The sequence below is a fragment of the Macaca fascicularis genome, chromosome 4, assembly GCF_037993035.2.
Source record: "Macaca fascicularis isolate 582-1 chromosome 4, T2T-MFA8v1.1".
Lineage (NCBI taxonomy): Eukaryota > Metazoa > Chordata > Mammalia > Primates > Cercopithecidae > Macaca > Macaca fascicularis.
In genome coordinates this window covers 47,879,639-47,896,825 of record NC_088378.1, presented here as the reverse complement: position 1 = coordinate 47,896,825, position 17,187 = coordinate 47,879,639, and the positions used below count along the sequence as shown (strand labels likewise).

At 38.4% G+C, this 17,187-nt stretch overlaps 1 protein-coding gene across 12 annotated transcripts in view; it reads right to left on the bottom strand.

Annotated features, from left to right (window-relative positions):
- Nucleotides 1–17,187, bottom strand: part of PHACTR2 (phosphatase and actin regulator 2) — a 295,091-nt gene that overhangs the window by 141,655 nt on the left and 136,249 nt on the right. For 3 of the 12 annotated variants that reach the window (XM_005552010.5, XM_074037164.1, XM_074037166.1), the window contains exon 1: nt 11,935–12,179. The exons of the other annotated variants lie outside the window; for them this stretch is intronic. In XM_005552010.5, the coding sequence (XP_005552067.3) occupies nt 11,935–11,980 (46 nt within the window). In that variant the 5' untranslated portion in view covers nt 11,981–12,179. Of the gene's footprint in view, nt 1–11,934; nt 12,180–17,187 lie in introns of those variants that run through there. 12 annotated transcript variants of the gene reach the window in all.

The following is a 17,187-nucleotide window of genomic DNA, read 5'->3' as shown; positions in this document are numbered from 1 at the left end:
ACACAACAAGAGAAAGTATGGGGATGAGTATGTAGGACGCTTAGCAATCTAACAAAAACACCAGTAGGAAAAACAAAAGGTATGTGGAAGAGAAAAAGAAATCGTGGTTTACCACAAGCCTTAGCTATCATTGGCATTTCTGCTGTTATATGGACGACTGATATAATCAAAAACATAATATAAGAATGTTGGGGCTGGGCGCAGTGGCTCACACGGGTAATCCCAGCACTTTGGAAGTCAGAAGTTCAAGACCAGACTGCAAGACCAGCCTGGCGAAACCCTATTGCTACTAAAAATCCAAAAATTAGCTGGGCGTGGTGGCGGGTGCCTGTAATCCCAGCTACTCAGGAGGCTGAGGCAGGAGAATCACTTGAACCCAGGAACGAGAGGTTGCAGTGAGCTGAAATCAGGCCACAGCACTGCAGCCTGGGCAACAGAGTGAGACTCCGTCTCAAAAAAAAAAAAAAAAAAATAGACTGCTGAGAACATGAGAAAATGGGAGAATAGGAAATAACAGGAAATGTATGATTTTGAAATGGGGAGAGGCAGGGGTTGGGGCAGGGTAAAAAAGAGAATTATGTCTTCGGTTTCCATACTGTGAGCTCAATAGATAGGTAGCAAAGAGCATGATATTTAGAGACTGGAGAATTAAAGATTAAAGAATCAGTTTAAACAACTCCGCATTTCTTAGATGCCCCTGAACTTTCTACTCAGTTCCTATTACTCTACTAATATATGACCTGGTCAAACAGAGCTATTCTTTTATTTGACAAATAGTGTTGTTGTCAGGCATATATCTAGGAATAAGAAGAAACATTGGTGAACAAGACAGATGTCTTTTAGATCATGGAGCTTGTGTTTTAGCAAAGAGAGACAATGAATAAAACAAACAAGATCATCTGAGTGCTAAGTGCAATGAAGGCACAGAGAGCTGTGGTGGCGGCCGGGGGGGTTATTCTGGAGAGGGGTAGGCAGGGAAGGTCTCTATGAAGCGCAAGGATGCAGCCGAAACAAGGAGTCAGCTTTGCAAAGAGCCAAGGGAAGAGTGTCTCAAATAGGGAGCAGCAACAGCCTAGGTCCATGGGTAGGACTGAGCCAGGCTTGTTTGAGGACTGAAAAAGGCAGTGAGACTGCAGCAGTAGAGAGGGGACCAGGGCAAAGTGATGGAAGATGAGGTCAGAGAGGTGGGCAGGGATCATATGGGCTCATGTAGAGCCTCGAGGGCCATACTATGCAATCTGGATTTCATTCCAAGTGCAATGGGAGGACAGGAAGGTTTTGAGTGAGCGAGTGACATGATTTATGCTTTAAGAAATTACTTTAGCTATTCTGTGGAAAATGAATTGCAGAAGGGTGGGAATAGAAGCAGAAGAGCAGCTGGAATCTACTGCAGTTGTCCATGTAATGGATGGCCCAAGAGCTTGGATAGTGGCAGTAGGGACAGATGGAAGAGCATGGACTTGAGATACATTTGTGAAGAAAAAGGACAAGACCTGCTGATGGATCCATGTGGAAGGGGAACAAAAAACCTAAGAATAACTCCTAGATCTTGGGCTAGAATAAGTGAGTGGTTGGGCTATCATTTGGTGAAATGTAGAAAGTCAAGGGAAGAACTGGCTTGGAGGACAAAAATCAAACCTTCTGTATAGATCTATGTTACCTCTGGGATGCCCAGCAAGTTAAGCAGACCAGTCAAATAGAGAGTTGCACATTTGAGCCTGGAGTGCAGAGAGAGGTCAGAGTTGCAGATACAAACTGGGTAACTCTGGGAGTCGAGAGTTGGGTGAGACCCTACTCCCATTTCTCTACCCACCTCTCACCCCAGATCAGGCATCCACTTCACCTTGCTGGATTATTCCAGCCTACTTCTTGGTCCCACTTTCAGTCTCTCCCCATGAAATCTATACTGCATGCGGCAGGCCAACTCATCTCCTGGGCAAATCAATAATCATTTCTCTGTTTTGATGGAAAAAAAAAAAAAGCTTCAGAGGTTCCCATTGCCTGTGGCTCTCAGTATTGCCTTCCACCCCTTTCCTTCTCAGAGCCTGAATTCTTGTCCCCATTCTGTGTTTTGCCTCCTGATCTTGTCCTACAATTCTCTAGGTATCCCTTCCCTTCCACTCTCATTTCTGCACATTTTCACCAAGCATCTTCTAGACTGGACGCTTTGTGGGCAGGGTCTGTGTAGGATTTATCTTTGAAACTTCCCACCTTGCTTAGCATAACACTTTACATATAATAACTTTAATTTAGGAACTGCTTGCTGCATGAAGGTGCCACTCTTCTCCTTCTTAATATCCCCTCATAAAACAGGCTGATTTGTAGGACTATACCTGCCAAGCACATACCAGCACAGCTTTCCAGGATATTCTTAAGCAAAATAGCACTTCAGTCCTTCCTTGGCAGCCAAATTTCCTTAGTGCTAAGGGCTGCAGTGTTTTACTTGCCAGAAGGTTGATGTGAATAAAAACATCCAGCCCCTTGAAATGAAAATAAATGGAGGGATGGTTTATAAGTATAAATGATAATGGTTAGAGCGACCTTTTAGCAAGTAATGTGATTTGCCCATTCCTTTCTGTATTTCTGTAGTGTTGGTTTTTGTTCCCCTGCTTTTGTGGGGAGGAAACAAGAAGTGTTTATTTTCTTAAGACTATTTCTATCCTTAATATCACCTTTGCACCAGTCGAGTCTTCACTAAATATTAATATTTTCTCCCAAGAATAGAGACTAGCAGTTAACCTGCTACAGTAAAGTCCCCAAAGAAAAGAAAAAATGTTGGAATTTTTCTTCTATTCAAATTAAATAGGCTTAATTGTAAGACCAATTCTTACAATTCTTATTTCCTTCCCCACTGCATTAAGAAGGCAAGAGGTGATGTGTGACTTGCTCATTAGCCATTATGTTTTCAGACTGCTAAAAAGAAAATAAATTTATTATTATTTTCTATTTCAGATTGCTAAAAATAAAATTAAAATATTTGGGATATTACTCACTGACCAAATCTGATGAGCTATGGACCAAAGAGAAGTAGGTGATGTTGAAACTTTGCTCACATTCTTTCTCTCAAAGTAAGTGACATTCACATTATTATCAAACAGACTAAAAAAACAATTAAACCTAAAAAGAAGGTGGCTATATTGGGACCAATGTTTTTGTTTTCATCACTGACAAAGGAAAAAAAAAAGTAGTTGAAAACCAGCCACTGAGCTTAAAGCTCAGAATCCACGCAGCTGGAGAAAAGCTAGTACAGTTGCAGGTCAGCTCATGACTTTAATTACGGACGAGGGCCAGGTGGACAGTGGATATGGAAGCCTTGGGTTTGATCATTTCCAAAGCAGGGGAAAGCCATGACTGTCACACCAACTCTTCAAGAACAAAGTTCCTGGGTGGGCACAGTGGCTCACGCCTATAATCCCAACACTTTGGGAGGCCAAGGCGGGCGGATCACGAGGTCAGGACTTTGAGACGAGCCTGGCCAACATGATAAAATCTCGTTCTATTAAAATACAAAAAGTAGCTGGACATGGTGGCTCATGCCTGTAATTCCAGCTACCCAGGAGGCTGAGGCAGGAGAATCGCTTGAAACCAGAAGGTGGAGGTTGCAGTGAGCTGAGATCATGCCACTGAACTCCAGCCTAGGTGAAAGAGAAAGACTCCGTCTCAAAAAAAAAAAAAAAAAAGGAAGTTCCTCTCCTCTATGTGTATGTGTATGTACAAATAACTTTCTTTTTTACATATTTTTAAATGGAACCATATTACTTCACAACCTGCCTTTTCACATGTTGATGCTATTTATCATAAAAATTGCCTTTAAAAATATTTTTACATCATTTTTAAATGGCTTATTCTATCACATGTCTGTATTTCAATAAATTCAACAAGTCTCTTGATGTTTGACTATTAATTCCAATTTTTGGCTTTTGTAAAAACTGTTTTTATGAGCAATTAATTATTTCTTTTACAATATACTTCTGTAAGAGGAACTACTGTGTCTAAGAGTAGTCTAAGTGCACTTTTTTTTTTTTTGAGACAGAATCTCACTCTGTCATCCAGGCTGTAGTGCAATGGTGCAATCTCGGCTCACTGCAACCTCCTCGTCCCAAGTTCAAGCAATTCTCCTGTCTCGGCCTCTCAAGTAGCTGACATGACAGGTGCCCGCGACCACGCCTCGCTAATTTTTATATTTTTAATAGAGACAGGGTTTCACCATTTTGGTCAGACTAGTCTCAAGCTCCTGACCCCAGGTAATCCACCTGCCTCGGCTTCCCAAAGTGCTGGGATTACAGGCGTGAGCCACTGCGCCCGGCCTAAGTGCACATTTTATTACTTTTAAAATATACTGCCAAACTGCTTTCCTGATAAGTTGTACCAATGTAAATTGCCACAAAACAATTGTCTTTTGGGAATTACTCATTTTAATCTTTGCTATACTCATTGGTGATCAGTTGCATCCCTTTTTTTTTTTTTTTTTCCATTTAATTGCTTAAACCTTAATTCATATATATACCAAGTGATCACTTATGTTCTTCTTTGGTCAAGTGACCTGGGCAAGTTACTTAGCTCTTGTACTTTGGTTTTCCTCATTTATAAAATGGGGATATTAATATTAGTTACCCCGGATAAATGTCATAAATATTAAAAAGTTAATTCAAGTAAAGCACTTAGAGTAGTTCCTGGTCCATAGTGAGTTCACAATTGTAACCATTAGATATTTTAGAAAATGTCTGTTCATGTTATTTACTTGTTTTCCTATGTGGTTGTTTATCTTTTTGTTACTGACTTTTAAGAGGTCTTACTACATTAATGATATTAACTATTATTTTTTATATATAATTAAATATTTCTTTCAACTTTATTATTTTCCTTTTCAACTTTCTGATGTTAATTTTTTTGGCCATGTAAAAGTTTAAAAGTTTTATATTATTAAATCTATTCATCTTAAGCCAGAATAAATTACAGAGATCAAATAGTCAAAACACAAGAAAAATAGCAGAGGAAAGCAGAGGAAATAGCCCTAGTTTGTAAGAAAGAAAACGACTAATCAATTTGACTTAAAAATTTAAAGTTTTCTATAAAAAAATACTGTAAACAAATTTAAGGTACAAGAAAAGTTTTTTAAATGTTAAAATATATAATAGACATAAGGCTAATCTCCTGAAAATACAAATCTGTAAGAAACCATAAAAGTAAGGAAAGTCTATAAATAGTCAATTCAAAGAAAAATAAATATAAATGTCCTGCATCACTCATAATTAAAATAAGATGCCATTTTTTAAATATAGATTTATAAAGAGTCTAAAAAATTATTTATGCACAGCATTGTAGTCATGTACAATTGTGTAGAGTGTTGACTGCAGAAGGACACCTAGGTAAGAGAATGAGTGGGAACTAAATTCCTGCTAATGTTCCACTTGTTAAGTCTGTGCTGTGGAGCTGCCTCACCAGAGGAAGTGACTTCTAATTCTCACAAGGCTATGGGCTAAGAGTGACCCTGATATGCAGTGGTGGTGACAGAGTACAGAAACACAAAGTCTCATATAATAAGCAGATACACTGAGAGAGCCTCTTTGAGAGTAATGTAGCAAAGTCTATCAAAATAAAACACACAAATCTTTTAACCTAGCCACTCTACTGCTAATACGTCATTAGGACATGTAGCTTGCAGTTGTCCATGTATGGATGGTCCCAGAGCTTGGATAGTGGCAGTAAGGACAGATGGAAGAGCATGGACTTGAGATATATTTGGGAAGAAAAAAGGGCAAGACCTGCTGATGGATCCATGTGGAGCAGGGAAGGAAAACCTAAGAATAACTCCTAGATCTTGGGCTAGAATAAGTGAGTGGTTGGGGTATCATTTGGTGAAATGTAGAAAGTCAAGGGAAGAACTGGCTTGGAGGACAAAATCAAATCTTCCATTAGATCTACGTTACCTCTGGGATGCCCAGCAAGTTTTCAAGCAGAACTGTCAAATAGGGAGTTGCATATTTGAGCCTGGAGTGCAGAGAGAGGTCATAGATACGGATGTTCATTTCAGTATTATTCACAATAGCATACACATACGCAGATAACCCAGGAACAATATTAAAATACAACTAGATTATTTTAAAGGAAGTTTTGATATATCCACATACTACAATCGTGTTCATTTATAGGATTAAAGAGATCAAGATGGAAATATTTTCAAGTTATATTACACGAAAAATTTGAAGTATTGGGCAGTAAGTATAGTATGTCTTGTTTGACTGCTGACAACGATATCTATGAATGAAAACTATGTGGAATGAAAAAACATTGTTCATGCTGGGTTATAGATGGAAAGTGGGACTGGAGGATTCGGGGAGGGGGTAAACTCCTTTTTATCCCAAACCATCTTGTAATGTTTGCCTTCCTGCCATGTGCATATTACACCGTAAAGAAAACAAACTCTATCAGTTTTTGCCTTTAGGACTTCTTCCTGTGCCTGGTTTACAAGGAAATGGATAAATATTCTGGACAAGACAAATACAGGGCCCTGAATAAAACTTGGAAGCCCAGAGACACAGATAAATACAGGTTCTATCACAACCTAGATATGATCCTGCACACTTTATTTACTTGTTCTCTTATCTCTTAAAAATGCGGACAGTGGCATTGTCTGCCCTTTCAACCCAAGGGTTGAGGAGAAGCAGCCAAGTGTTGGTCTGTGGCACTGTGAAAATGGGGTGGGGTTGGAAAAAACTAGAAGAAATAGTTACTAGATTCAGACACCTCCCTTCAGACAATACAGTCAGAGTACTGTAATTCTTGGACTAAAAAAAGAATATAAATAATACATACCTCTCATTCATATAGTCATTGGCTTAAAGAAGTCAAACTATTTGTTGACTCATTCATATATTCATCAAAAACTTATTGTATTCAATCTACCATGCTCTATACTTGACAATGAAATACCAGAAGTCTCAGTCCTCCTAAGGCATGATGCCAGAGGGTACTGAAACCATCCTATTTGGGGGCATATCGTTTTAGCCTGTACTTAGAAATAATGGATCCAATTCTCAGTAAAATACTTGTAAACCTAACCCAGCAACATACAAAACGGATTATACACATTACCCAAGTGAGATTTATCCCAGGAATGCAAGGTTGGTTTAACAACCAAAAATCAATTAATGTAACGTGACAAATGAATAGGATAAAGAACAAAAACCATACGATCACCTCAATAGAGGCAGGAAAAACCTTTGATAAAATTGAACAATCTTTATGATAAAAACACTGACAAACTAGGAATAGAAGAGAACTTTTTGACAAAGGGAACCTATGAAGAAACCATAGCTAATAGCACAGTTAATGGTTAAAAACAAAAAAACAAAAAAACAAAAAAACAAAAAAAAACAAGACTTTTCTTTGTTAGATCAGGAACAAGACAAAAATGCTCACAACTGCTGCTTCTACTTAACATTGGACTAAAGGTTCTAGCCAGAACTATTAAATAAGAAAAAAAAAAAAGGCATTCAACTCTAAAAGGAGGAATTAAAACGTTGTTTCTTTGCACACGTAAATAGATCTTATATATAGTATGATCTTGTATATAGAAAATCATAAGGAATCCACTGAAAAACTAGTAGGACTAAAAAATGAGTTCAGGCCAGGCACGGTGGCTCATGGCTATAATCCCTGCAATTTTGGAAGACCCAGGTGAGTAGATCTCTTGAGCTCTAGAGTTTGAGATCAGCCTGGGCAACACAGCAAAACCCCATCTCTACCAATAATACAAAAATTAGCCAGGCATGGTGGTGGGCACCAGTGGTCCCAGCTACTCAAGAGGCTGATGTTGGAGGATCACTTGAGCCCAGAAGGTTGAGGCTGCAGTGAATGAGCCATGATCACACCACTGCATTACACTGAAAACTACAAAACACGGTGAAAAGAGAGAAGATATAAAGAAATGGAAAGACATCTATGTTCATGGATTAGAAGACTTCTTATTGTTAAGATAGCAATACTACCCAAATTGATCTACAGGTTCAATACAATTGCTATCAAAATCCTAATTGGCTTTTTTGCAGAAATCGACAGGTTGATTGCAAAACTCATATGAAAATGCAACAGAACCAGAATAACCAGTAGAAACTTTTAAATGAACAAAGTTGAAAAACTCATAGTTCTAGGTTTCAAAATTTGTTACAAAGCTACAGTAATCTAGACATTGTGGTAATTGGCATTACCACATTGAGAGTCCAGAAGTAAACCCTTACGTATACAGTCAATCAATTTTTGACAACAGTGGAACACCATTCAATGGGGAAAGAACTGTCTTTTCAACAAATGGTGCTGGAACAACTGGATATTCATATATAAAAGAACGAAGTTGAAACCCTACATCACGCCACACATAAAAATTAACTCAAAATGTATTACTGACCTAAATGTAAGAGCTAAAATTATAAAACTCTCGGAAGAAAACATAGGTGTAAATCTTCTTGCCTTGGTTAGGCAGTAGTTCTCAGATGTGATACCAAAAACACAAATTACAAAAGAAAAAGATTGATAAACTGCTCATCATCAAAACTTTAAAAATCTGAGCAGCAAATCACACTATCAAGATGAAAGGACAACCCAGAGAATGGCAGAAAATATTTGCAAATCATGTATCTGACAAGGGATTTGGATCTAGTATATAAAGAACTCCTAAAACTCCAATGGAAGTCAAATTATCCAACTAAAATTAGGCAGAGGACCTGAAGACATTTTTTTCCAAAGAAGATATACAAATGGCCAATAAGCACATGAAAAGATGCTCAAAGTCATTAGTAATTAAAGGAAATCAAAACCACAGGATATAACTTCACACCTACTAAGATGGCTATAATCAAAAAGACAGTAACAAATGTTGGTAAGGATATGAAGAAATTGGAACTTTCATTTACTGCTGGCAGGAATGTAAAATGGTCTAGCTTCTTTGGAAACTGCTTGGCAACACCATAAAAGGTTAAACATAGAACTACCTACCATATAATCTAGCAATTCCACTCCTAAATATATACCTGAGAAATGAAAACATATTTTCACAACAGCTTGTACATTAAGTTCAGAGCAGCATTATTCATAAATAGCCCAGAGCAGAAATAACCCAAATGTCCATCAACTGATAAATGGATAATTAAAATGTGGCTTGTTCATACAGTAGAATATTATTTGGCAATAAAAAGAAATGAACAACTGATACATGCTACAACATGGATGACCCTTGAAAACATTATGCTAACTGAAAGAAGCCAGTAACAAAATGACACATTATGATTCCATTGATATGAAATGTTCTCACTAAGCAAATCTATAGAGACAGAAGAGTTGATTAGTGTTTAAAGTAGAGCCTGCTGGTTGAATAGGGTGGGAATAGAGACTGAGGGTCACATAACACTGTGAACAAACTGAAAAACAATGAACTGTACACTTTCCATGGGTGAATTTTATAGTATGTGAATTATACGTCAATACAACTGTTTTTTTTTTTAAATAATGGATCTAACTGCATATTTTCAGAAAAAATTATTAATGGTCTTCCTAGAACCCAGAGAATTAGGTGCAACCTAAATTGAAAGGCTCTAGAGAGCCTAAAGTCAAAACGGGGAGAAGCAAGCTAACTTCTAGCCTATAATGAAGATTTTTACAAAAGGCCAAATTGAGCGATAAGTATGAATAATTAAACTCTGTGCTATTGATTCCTTTGACTTAAACAGATTTTCGCCCACTAAGCAATTAAGATGAGAATCATCTTTAATACTGTAATCCTAAGCAGCTGCTCCAGACTTAAACAACTAGTCGATGGCTAAGATCAAACAAGGATCTTCACACCATCTGTAAAGCCAGAGTTAAACAGCTAGCAAGGAGTGAACAAAATACCTGGAATAGTAGAGAGTTTGACAGTCTCAGACTCAGAAAAATACAGACATGAATATAAAACTCAGCGAACGTTATTTTATTTATTTTTTATTTTTTATTTTTATTTTTTGGTTTTCACTTAGAATCTGAAGACAAACCTTCAGGGAAACGGGGTAGCTCTAATAGACTTAGAGATACTGGATACCACGAGAAAATTGTTCTGCTTTTACAATACCACAACTTCAGTCATAACCACTGTCATCCCTTAACTGAAAAAAAACCCTCGATTTATGATGTATGGATTGGTCATTTCATTTCATACACATTTTTAATCCACAAAACTGAGGACCTGCAATTTAAGTATAACACCATTCTGTGAGATATTTCTCTTAATTATCTTCTATGATCAAGCATAACTTTTTGTTTAAAACACTTTTTACTTAAGTAGATTACAGGTTCTCATTGTAATCAGTCATTTGATTTGGAATTATAGCAATCCGGGTGTTTTTGGCTGTACTGCGTAAGAGGCAGGGAGTCTCCCTTCAGGATTTTATTTGCTTGTTAGACATCCTTGATTTTTATGAAGGCAAAATTTGCTTTTCTAATATTCACTCGAATAATATTTTGTGATAAAAATCACTAAATTCAGGACAATACTCTCTGTATACCTCTCGTATTGGAGTACTAATTTAATTCTATCTTTGCGGGTGCACAAATTTAAAAATATAACCCTTCCTTGAAATGAAAAGAAGTCTCACACTACTTTAAGGTAAGACAAAGGAAACCGAGTCTTATTTGCACAAAATAGTTTTACTAAATTTAAAATTGAGTAGGATTTTTTAAATCTCTCGAAAAGCTATCAACATGAAGTCTTTTTGATGTTCAGAGCTGTAGCCATGTCATTAATGGTAAAGAAGGTATATTCTGATTCTGATGTCCCTTCTTTGCAGAGAGGTCTTCTATGATATTAACAGAAACCTCAGCAAAGCTTGTGGTATCTCAGGGAGTGAAGCTGTGCTACCTAAAGAAACCCACTGGGTATAAAGTGGGGTGGGAGGTTGGAATGACAGAATGCTATCTAGCTAGACATCCTGAGGCAGATTTAAAAACCTTCCTCTGTGCCCTGTCATTTCCTTTCAGCAAGATCCTGTTGATGTTTGCACAATTTCAAAAGTGTATCAAATATCTCAATGAACGACATAAATGGTCCCTTTGAGTTTTATTTTTAATCGTTGATGGAAAAATATCAAAATAGTACCTTTTAAATTTATTTCCTTATCCAATCACAAGTAACACCACCAAACAGTTTTTTTTTTTTTAAGCCCTACACTGCTGGGGAAATGCCAGACGTACCTTCCTTCCCTCTTTTTGTTTAAGAAAATGGAAAAAAAAGAGACTTTTAAAACAGAGCATTAGAACTCAGACACGTTACACACGTTTCCATAAAACTAACTTTAGTCCTGGAGAACTAAGTTCATGAGGTATGTTTCCCTAAATGTTATAGCTGCTGTGTCTATTATAAACAAAACAAGTCTCATTTGAAACAATTACGCATTTCGGGGGTAGTTATTAAGTATTCAGCGTTCTGCCAGGATAAGGCGATCAGCGCTTCTGCTCCGAATAACAAACCATAAATCAGTTGACAAGCTTGAAAGCATTCATTCCTAGTCTGCTTGCAAGCCAACCGTAAATACAGAAAAACCTGTTGGCATGTTTCTCTTGCTCTCTAAGTTTCGCGTTTTTAAAAACACAGTAATACACAAATGGCGTTTCCCGTAAGTTTCTGGCTTCGAAATAATTTGGATACAAAACCACAGCGAAGCACCGCGCACAGAAAAATGGAGCCTGTGCCTTTAAGGTAAAATCGGCTGGATCCCAAAAGGCATTCCTCTTTCACGACAAAGAGTTTGGCGAGCGCTACCTCTGGGGTTTCTCCGAGGGACTTGGCGGGTCCGAGCGGAACCCGACCAGACGACTAGCCCTGCCTGCCCCGGGGCCCCGCCGCCAGCCCCGCGCCCGCGCCCGCGCCCGCGCGGCGGGAGCGCATCGCGTGCGCCCGGGACTCACCGCTGCCGGGCTGCGGGGACAGCGTGGACACCGAGGTCTGGCCCATGACTGGGGTCGCAGGGCCAGGTCCAGCGATCACGCGGCTCCTTTGGTCCTTCGATCATGGGTCCGCTCCCAGCCAGACTTCCAAGCGTTCATGTCCCGGCCTGTGCCTAGCGGCCCGCCGGGTCCCCTCACCTTCTCCCCCGCGCGGGTCTCCCAGCCCGGCCGGCCGCAGCCGGCGCGGCGGATCCTGCCCAGCGGATGCCTGTCATTCCTCTATGCAGATTAGCTGGGGTCAGGGGTCACGGGGGAAGAAGGGGGGGTGAGGGCGATAGGGAGGGGAGGAGGGGGAAGCGGGGGGAGGGCGCAGGAGCAGGGGCTAGGGGAAGCCCCCGGCCGGCCCAGCAGCACCCGCACCCCCTCAGGGTGGTAGGGAGCTCAGGCTTTCAGGCTACTCCTCTTTAACTTAAAAGGTTCAAAGTCAAATGATCCTTAAGGACTACAAGAAAAGGAATTAAAGTATTTAGTCACGCTACTTAATTTAACAAAATTTGTTTCTTAAAAGTTATTTCCTTCCTTACATTCTATTTGCGGTATTGCGGCACTCTCATGTCCCGTGCCCATTTTTTTTTTCACGTTTTAAAAATTACCTTCCTTTTAACAGATATAATTTTTTTTTAAAAAAAAGCATTAATGGCCTCAATCAGGCTCTACAACAAATCTAAATGATAGGTCTATGCGTGAGCTCAACAAAGTATACTGTTTGCTGTCTCCTACCTGAAACTCTGGAGTGCTCACCTCTCCTTTATTTCAAAAGAATACTGTGAAATAAAGTGATTAAAATACACAAAAGGGGAAAAGAACTATAACAAACTTGAAAGGTGAATTAAACCCTTCTATAATATCCTGTTAAATCTCATTCTTCTTAAAAATATGAATACAAATAAATATCCTTCATATTTACAATTGATGATTAGTATGATAAGTAATCTACATACTATATATACAATGTGTGTGTGTGTATATATATATACACACAGTATATGGAACATCTATATTTGGTGCATTAGATTGGATGGTGATTACTGGATGTGTTCATTTTATGAAAATTCATTGAGATGTCTAAAATGATGTGTGCACTTTGCTGAAGGTATATATTTCATTAAAAAGTAAAAAATACCAGAAAGTGCAATATATTTAGGTCATTTACCACAGCTTTCTGAACTAACATGAAAATCATTTTTCTCTAAAATTTTTATTATTAAGATTGTGCAGACCTTGTCTGATTTTTTTGAAAGACACTTGTCTGTTTCGTCATGGTTAATTAAGTTGCCCTATTTTTTTCACGCCCAAACAGCCCACCCACCACTGTGAGGAAGATCTTTTCCCTAGAACAGTGTGATCCCTTATCTTCTTCCCTTTGCCTAATTCACTCTTAAGAAACACTGAATTTTTTTTTTTTTAATGAAATTGAGGATTTAACCAAAATGTGAGTTCTAATTAGGACAATAAAATTAATCCTAACTACATTTCCTTATAAATACAAAAATGTGTCTTGGAAACACATCCCACCTGGGGAGCTAAGCGATGAGAGTAAGCAATTATAATGGCTAGCTCCTCCAGCTCTTTGCTTTGAGTTGCTGTAAGAAAAAAAAACAAACAAAAGTGGTTAAAGGTAAGTTAAGAGGGAGAATGACTCACTCTTCCTTTTGACGGAGCCTATCTGATAAAGGGAGGTCACTGATCAGAGGAAATACACAGTAAATTTTGCATATTCAAAATATGTAACTATAATAATTTTTAAATACTGATAAAAGTTAAACTTTGAGGTTGCTATCATTTCTTCTTTTCCTCGAGAAACAATAGTATATTTCTATTACTTTTATAAATTCTTATTTCAAAGATCAAGGAAGTGCACTTTAGTTCCAGTTTTTCAGGATTTGCTTAATACAGCTATATTTACCTTATTCAAGACCTTTCATGATTTGCTGGTTAATATAATCTTCAGCCTCATCTGGGATTCCTATAATACCCCAACCAGGTTATGCAATTTTCTCTGAAACTCTTCCAGTTCCATTACATTATCCTTGAAGCATGTCAACCAAAACTGCAGGAAGTGTGCATTAAGGTTTCTTTCTAAGAGTGGGACAGTTCTTCTTCTTGGTTTCTAGAGCTTCTGATGGAGCTTGGCATTTAAGTGGCCTTTTTTTTTAATCACAGCTAACAAGTTATACTAATAAACATAGAAAACGTCTACAGAAATCTGTAAATTTCATTTCTAGGTTGTAACGCAAAGGCTAGAAATTACCATTTAACAAGAGAATGTTAAGATAATTTTCCCCCAAATTGCCTTACTCTTGCCTTATTAGAACTCACACAGTTTTACTAAGAGTTCTGGGTGTTAATCCCATGGGTTTATAGTTTAAATCTGGAAACATTTAATGTCATCTGAAAGGTATGGACATTTCTCTGTATACTACCTCTCTCTAGGGAATTTATTAAAATGCTAAGCAAGATTAGTCTCAATACCCAACTCTGAGGAAGCTATCTATTTGTAATTCTGCAGCATTTATCCCATTGGTCCTACTCTTTGTTCTCTATTTTTAAACCAATCTTTTATCCAGTGATATCCTGGTAAATGCTTAACTGGTTTGGGCTGGGGGTGAGGAGGTGGGAGGCAGCCTCAGACTGCTTTGTTTATTGTGATGTAAATACTCCTGCAGTGACCTATTCTACAAGCCTCCAACCAGCTAGCAAAACTGATATCAAACAGCTTGCAGAATTCCTTGAAATGTAAAAATTTGACCCGCCAGCCTGTGTAAACTGCCTTCAGCACACCACTACTTTTCTCTGTTATAATAATGCCGCATTATATCATACCATGGCTGAGTTTGAGGAACAGCTTCTATTTAGCCTTCCTAAAAATATAGACTAATGGCATCTACTGATTTTTTCCACGGAACACTCTAAATATTTTTCAAACTCTGAAAGAACTACTGTGATTTATTCATTTATTTCCAGAAAGAAATTAAAGTAAGTGAATTAGTGAGACAGAATTTCCCCTTCTGAAAGCCAGTGTGCGTTTACGACCAAAAGTTATACTTATTGAGTTTTCAAGCGTTCTGCCTTATAACACAGACTTCACTGGCTTGTCTGATTTGGGAAGTCTTCGACTCACCCACCTGGGGTACCCAAAGTGACACTTGCACTCCTCCTGGATGGAAGCCACTCTATCTATTAGGTAAAAGTTAAAGTGGACATAAGCCTAAACATTGGCAATCTGGACCATTTGTGAGAAAATCCTTTACTAGGTCAAAGTCCAAGTGGCAGACATACAACTTGGTGCCTTTAGAGAAGATGGTTTACAATTACTACAGTTACCACTATCAAATCCTGTAACTTAGGTTACTGCCAGACTTTTCTAGGCAGCCAAATCTAGCATGGAGCAGGAAGTAGAGGGAAACTTCCTCAGAACACAAATGCCATGAGTACTAATCCTGGAGCTCTCTGCCTTGTCCAGATGCTGCCAGCTGTGTGAGGACTCATTTTGAGACACCAGCTGTTAGGGGTGGAGGAATTATGGTGGGAGGGAAGGGGTAGGCAGAGTCCCAAAAGATGAGATGGTTGATCAGAACAGCAGTGACCTGGGAGGCAACAGTGGTTGATAGTGGCCATATACAAGCAGATGAGGATTACATTAATTGACACCCTTATTTCTGGATTTGACCATAAACATCCTGCGAATTAGTGACACTTCCTTGGCTAATGGGAATTACAGCCATAAAAAAATTCTTTCTTAATGGGAAGGAAATGAATTAAAACTTAGCAGTTCTGCTAATAGGATACTAAAAACGGATATGCAAAAGTTGTTTTAACTATTCAGGTAGTTTGTACTAGAAGATCTTCTGGTTTTTAAAAACTTTGTATTTCTTCAAAACTTGGCTACATTTTGTAAGAGCTGGCTTACTTAGAAAAACATAAAAAGCGAATGGGAGCTTTACTAGATATTCTAAATTCAGTGAAAACTGTATATGTAACTAATGTTTACTTTGTAAAATGTTACTCTATAGAAGTTGCAACTAAATGGCTACTATATCTTAAATTTTAACAATTCTGAGAGATGCTGGTTTTAAAAGGATGATGCTAAAAGACAAAGGAAAGCTTTTGTTAAGGAAAGAATTACAACTTTGCATATTCTAGTTATATTAAGCATCAGTAGAAGACCACATTCCACAAGTATTAGAACAGGAAGCAAACCTGAAAGACAGGCTTTTCTTTCCTATTGTTCTCATATTTTCATGTGATTTATTTCCTGAGTTTTCCTTCTTCTGCTTGCTCAAGCTAAAAGGATTAGCAAATACCTAGCCTCTGCCTCACCCCGCATGAGTCTCTGCAGAGGCGGGGTGTGGCTCACGTGTGCTTACTTACTGAGTGAGCCCCACAGTTGGAAGATTTATGCTGGAAAAGAAAGACCTCAAGGGGTGGTGCTGGAATTTCCTTTTCCAAAGACATTCTCCCTACCCTGGGAAGAAAAGTGTCTGTAATTTTGCTCCACTTCATTTCATAAGCAAAACAAAATACTCATCCATAGTATTAAAACTCCAAAAATTGCTATAAAATGAATAATCTTTAATTTATTCACCAAAATCTAAAGAGAACAGTCCTTAAAGACATCTTTTATATGACTGCCCAATTTACCCAAAATAATTGCTTCCAGTAAGGCCCAAATGTTTGTTTTGTTAACCATCACATCCATCCTTGCAAACTAACAAAATTTGCCTGGCAAATAGAGGGTACTCAATATGTAGATGATAAATTAAAAATAAGCATTTATGTTATCTCCTTAATGATAACTTCCAAGTATGGACAAAAAAAATCTGGGAATACATGTAAAATTTTGGTAATAATATAGTATGTTGACTCCATAGCAAGAGAATATCAAGTCTGTCGGTGACTATAAATTTTCTTTTGTATGCCACTCTGAAATAATCATCTACTCATTCAACTAGAATTGACTGAGGACCTCCCATGGGCGTGGCACCTCTGGCACATGGCATAAGGAAAGTGAGGTATGGACTCTCCCATGGCGGAGTTCATAGTGTGGGTACGGGGTGGGGGGGTGGGGTGGGTGTTGCAGCCTACAAATACATGATCCTGACAGCAGAGGAACAGAAAAGTCATTCCTCCGGCTGGAAGTGGTGACTCATGCCTGTAATCCCAGCACTTTGGGAGGACCAGGTGGGCAGATCACCTGAGGTCAGGAGCTCAAGA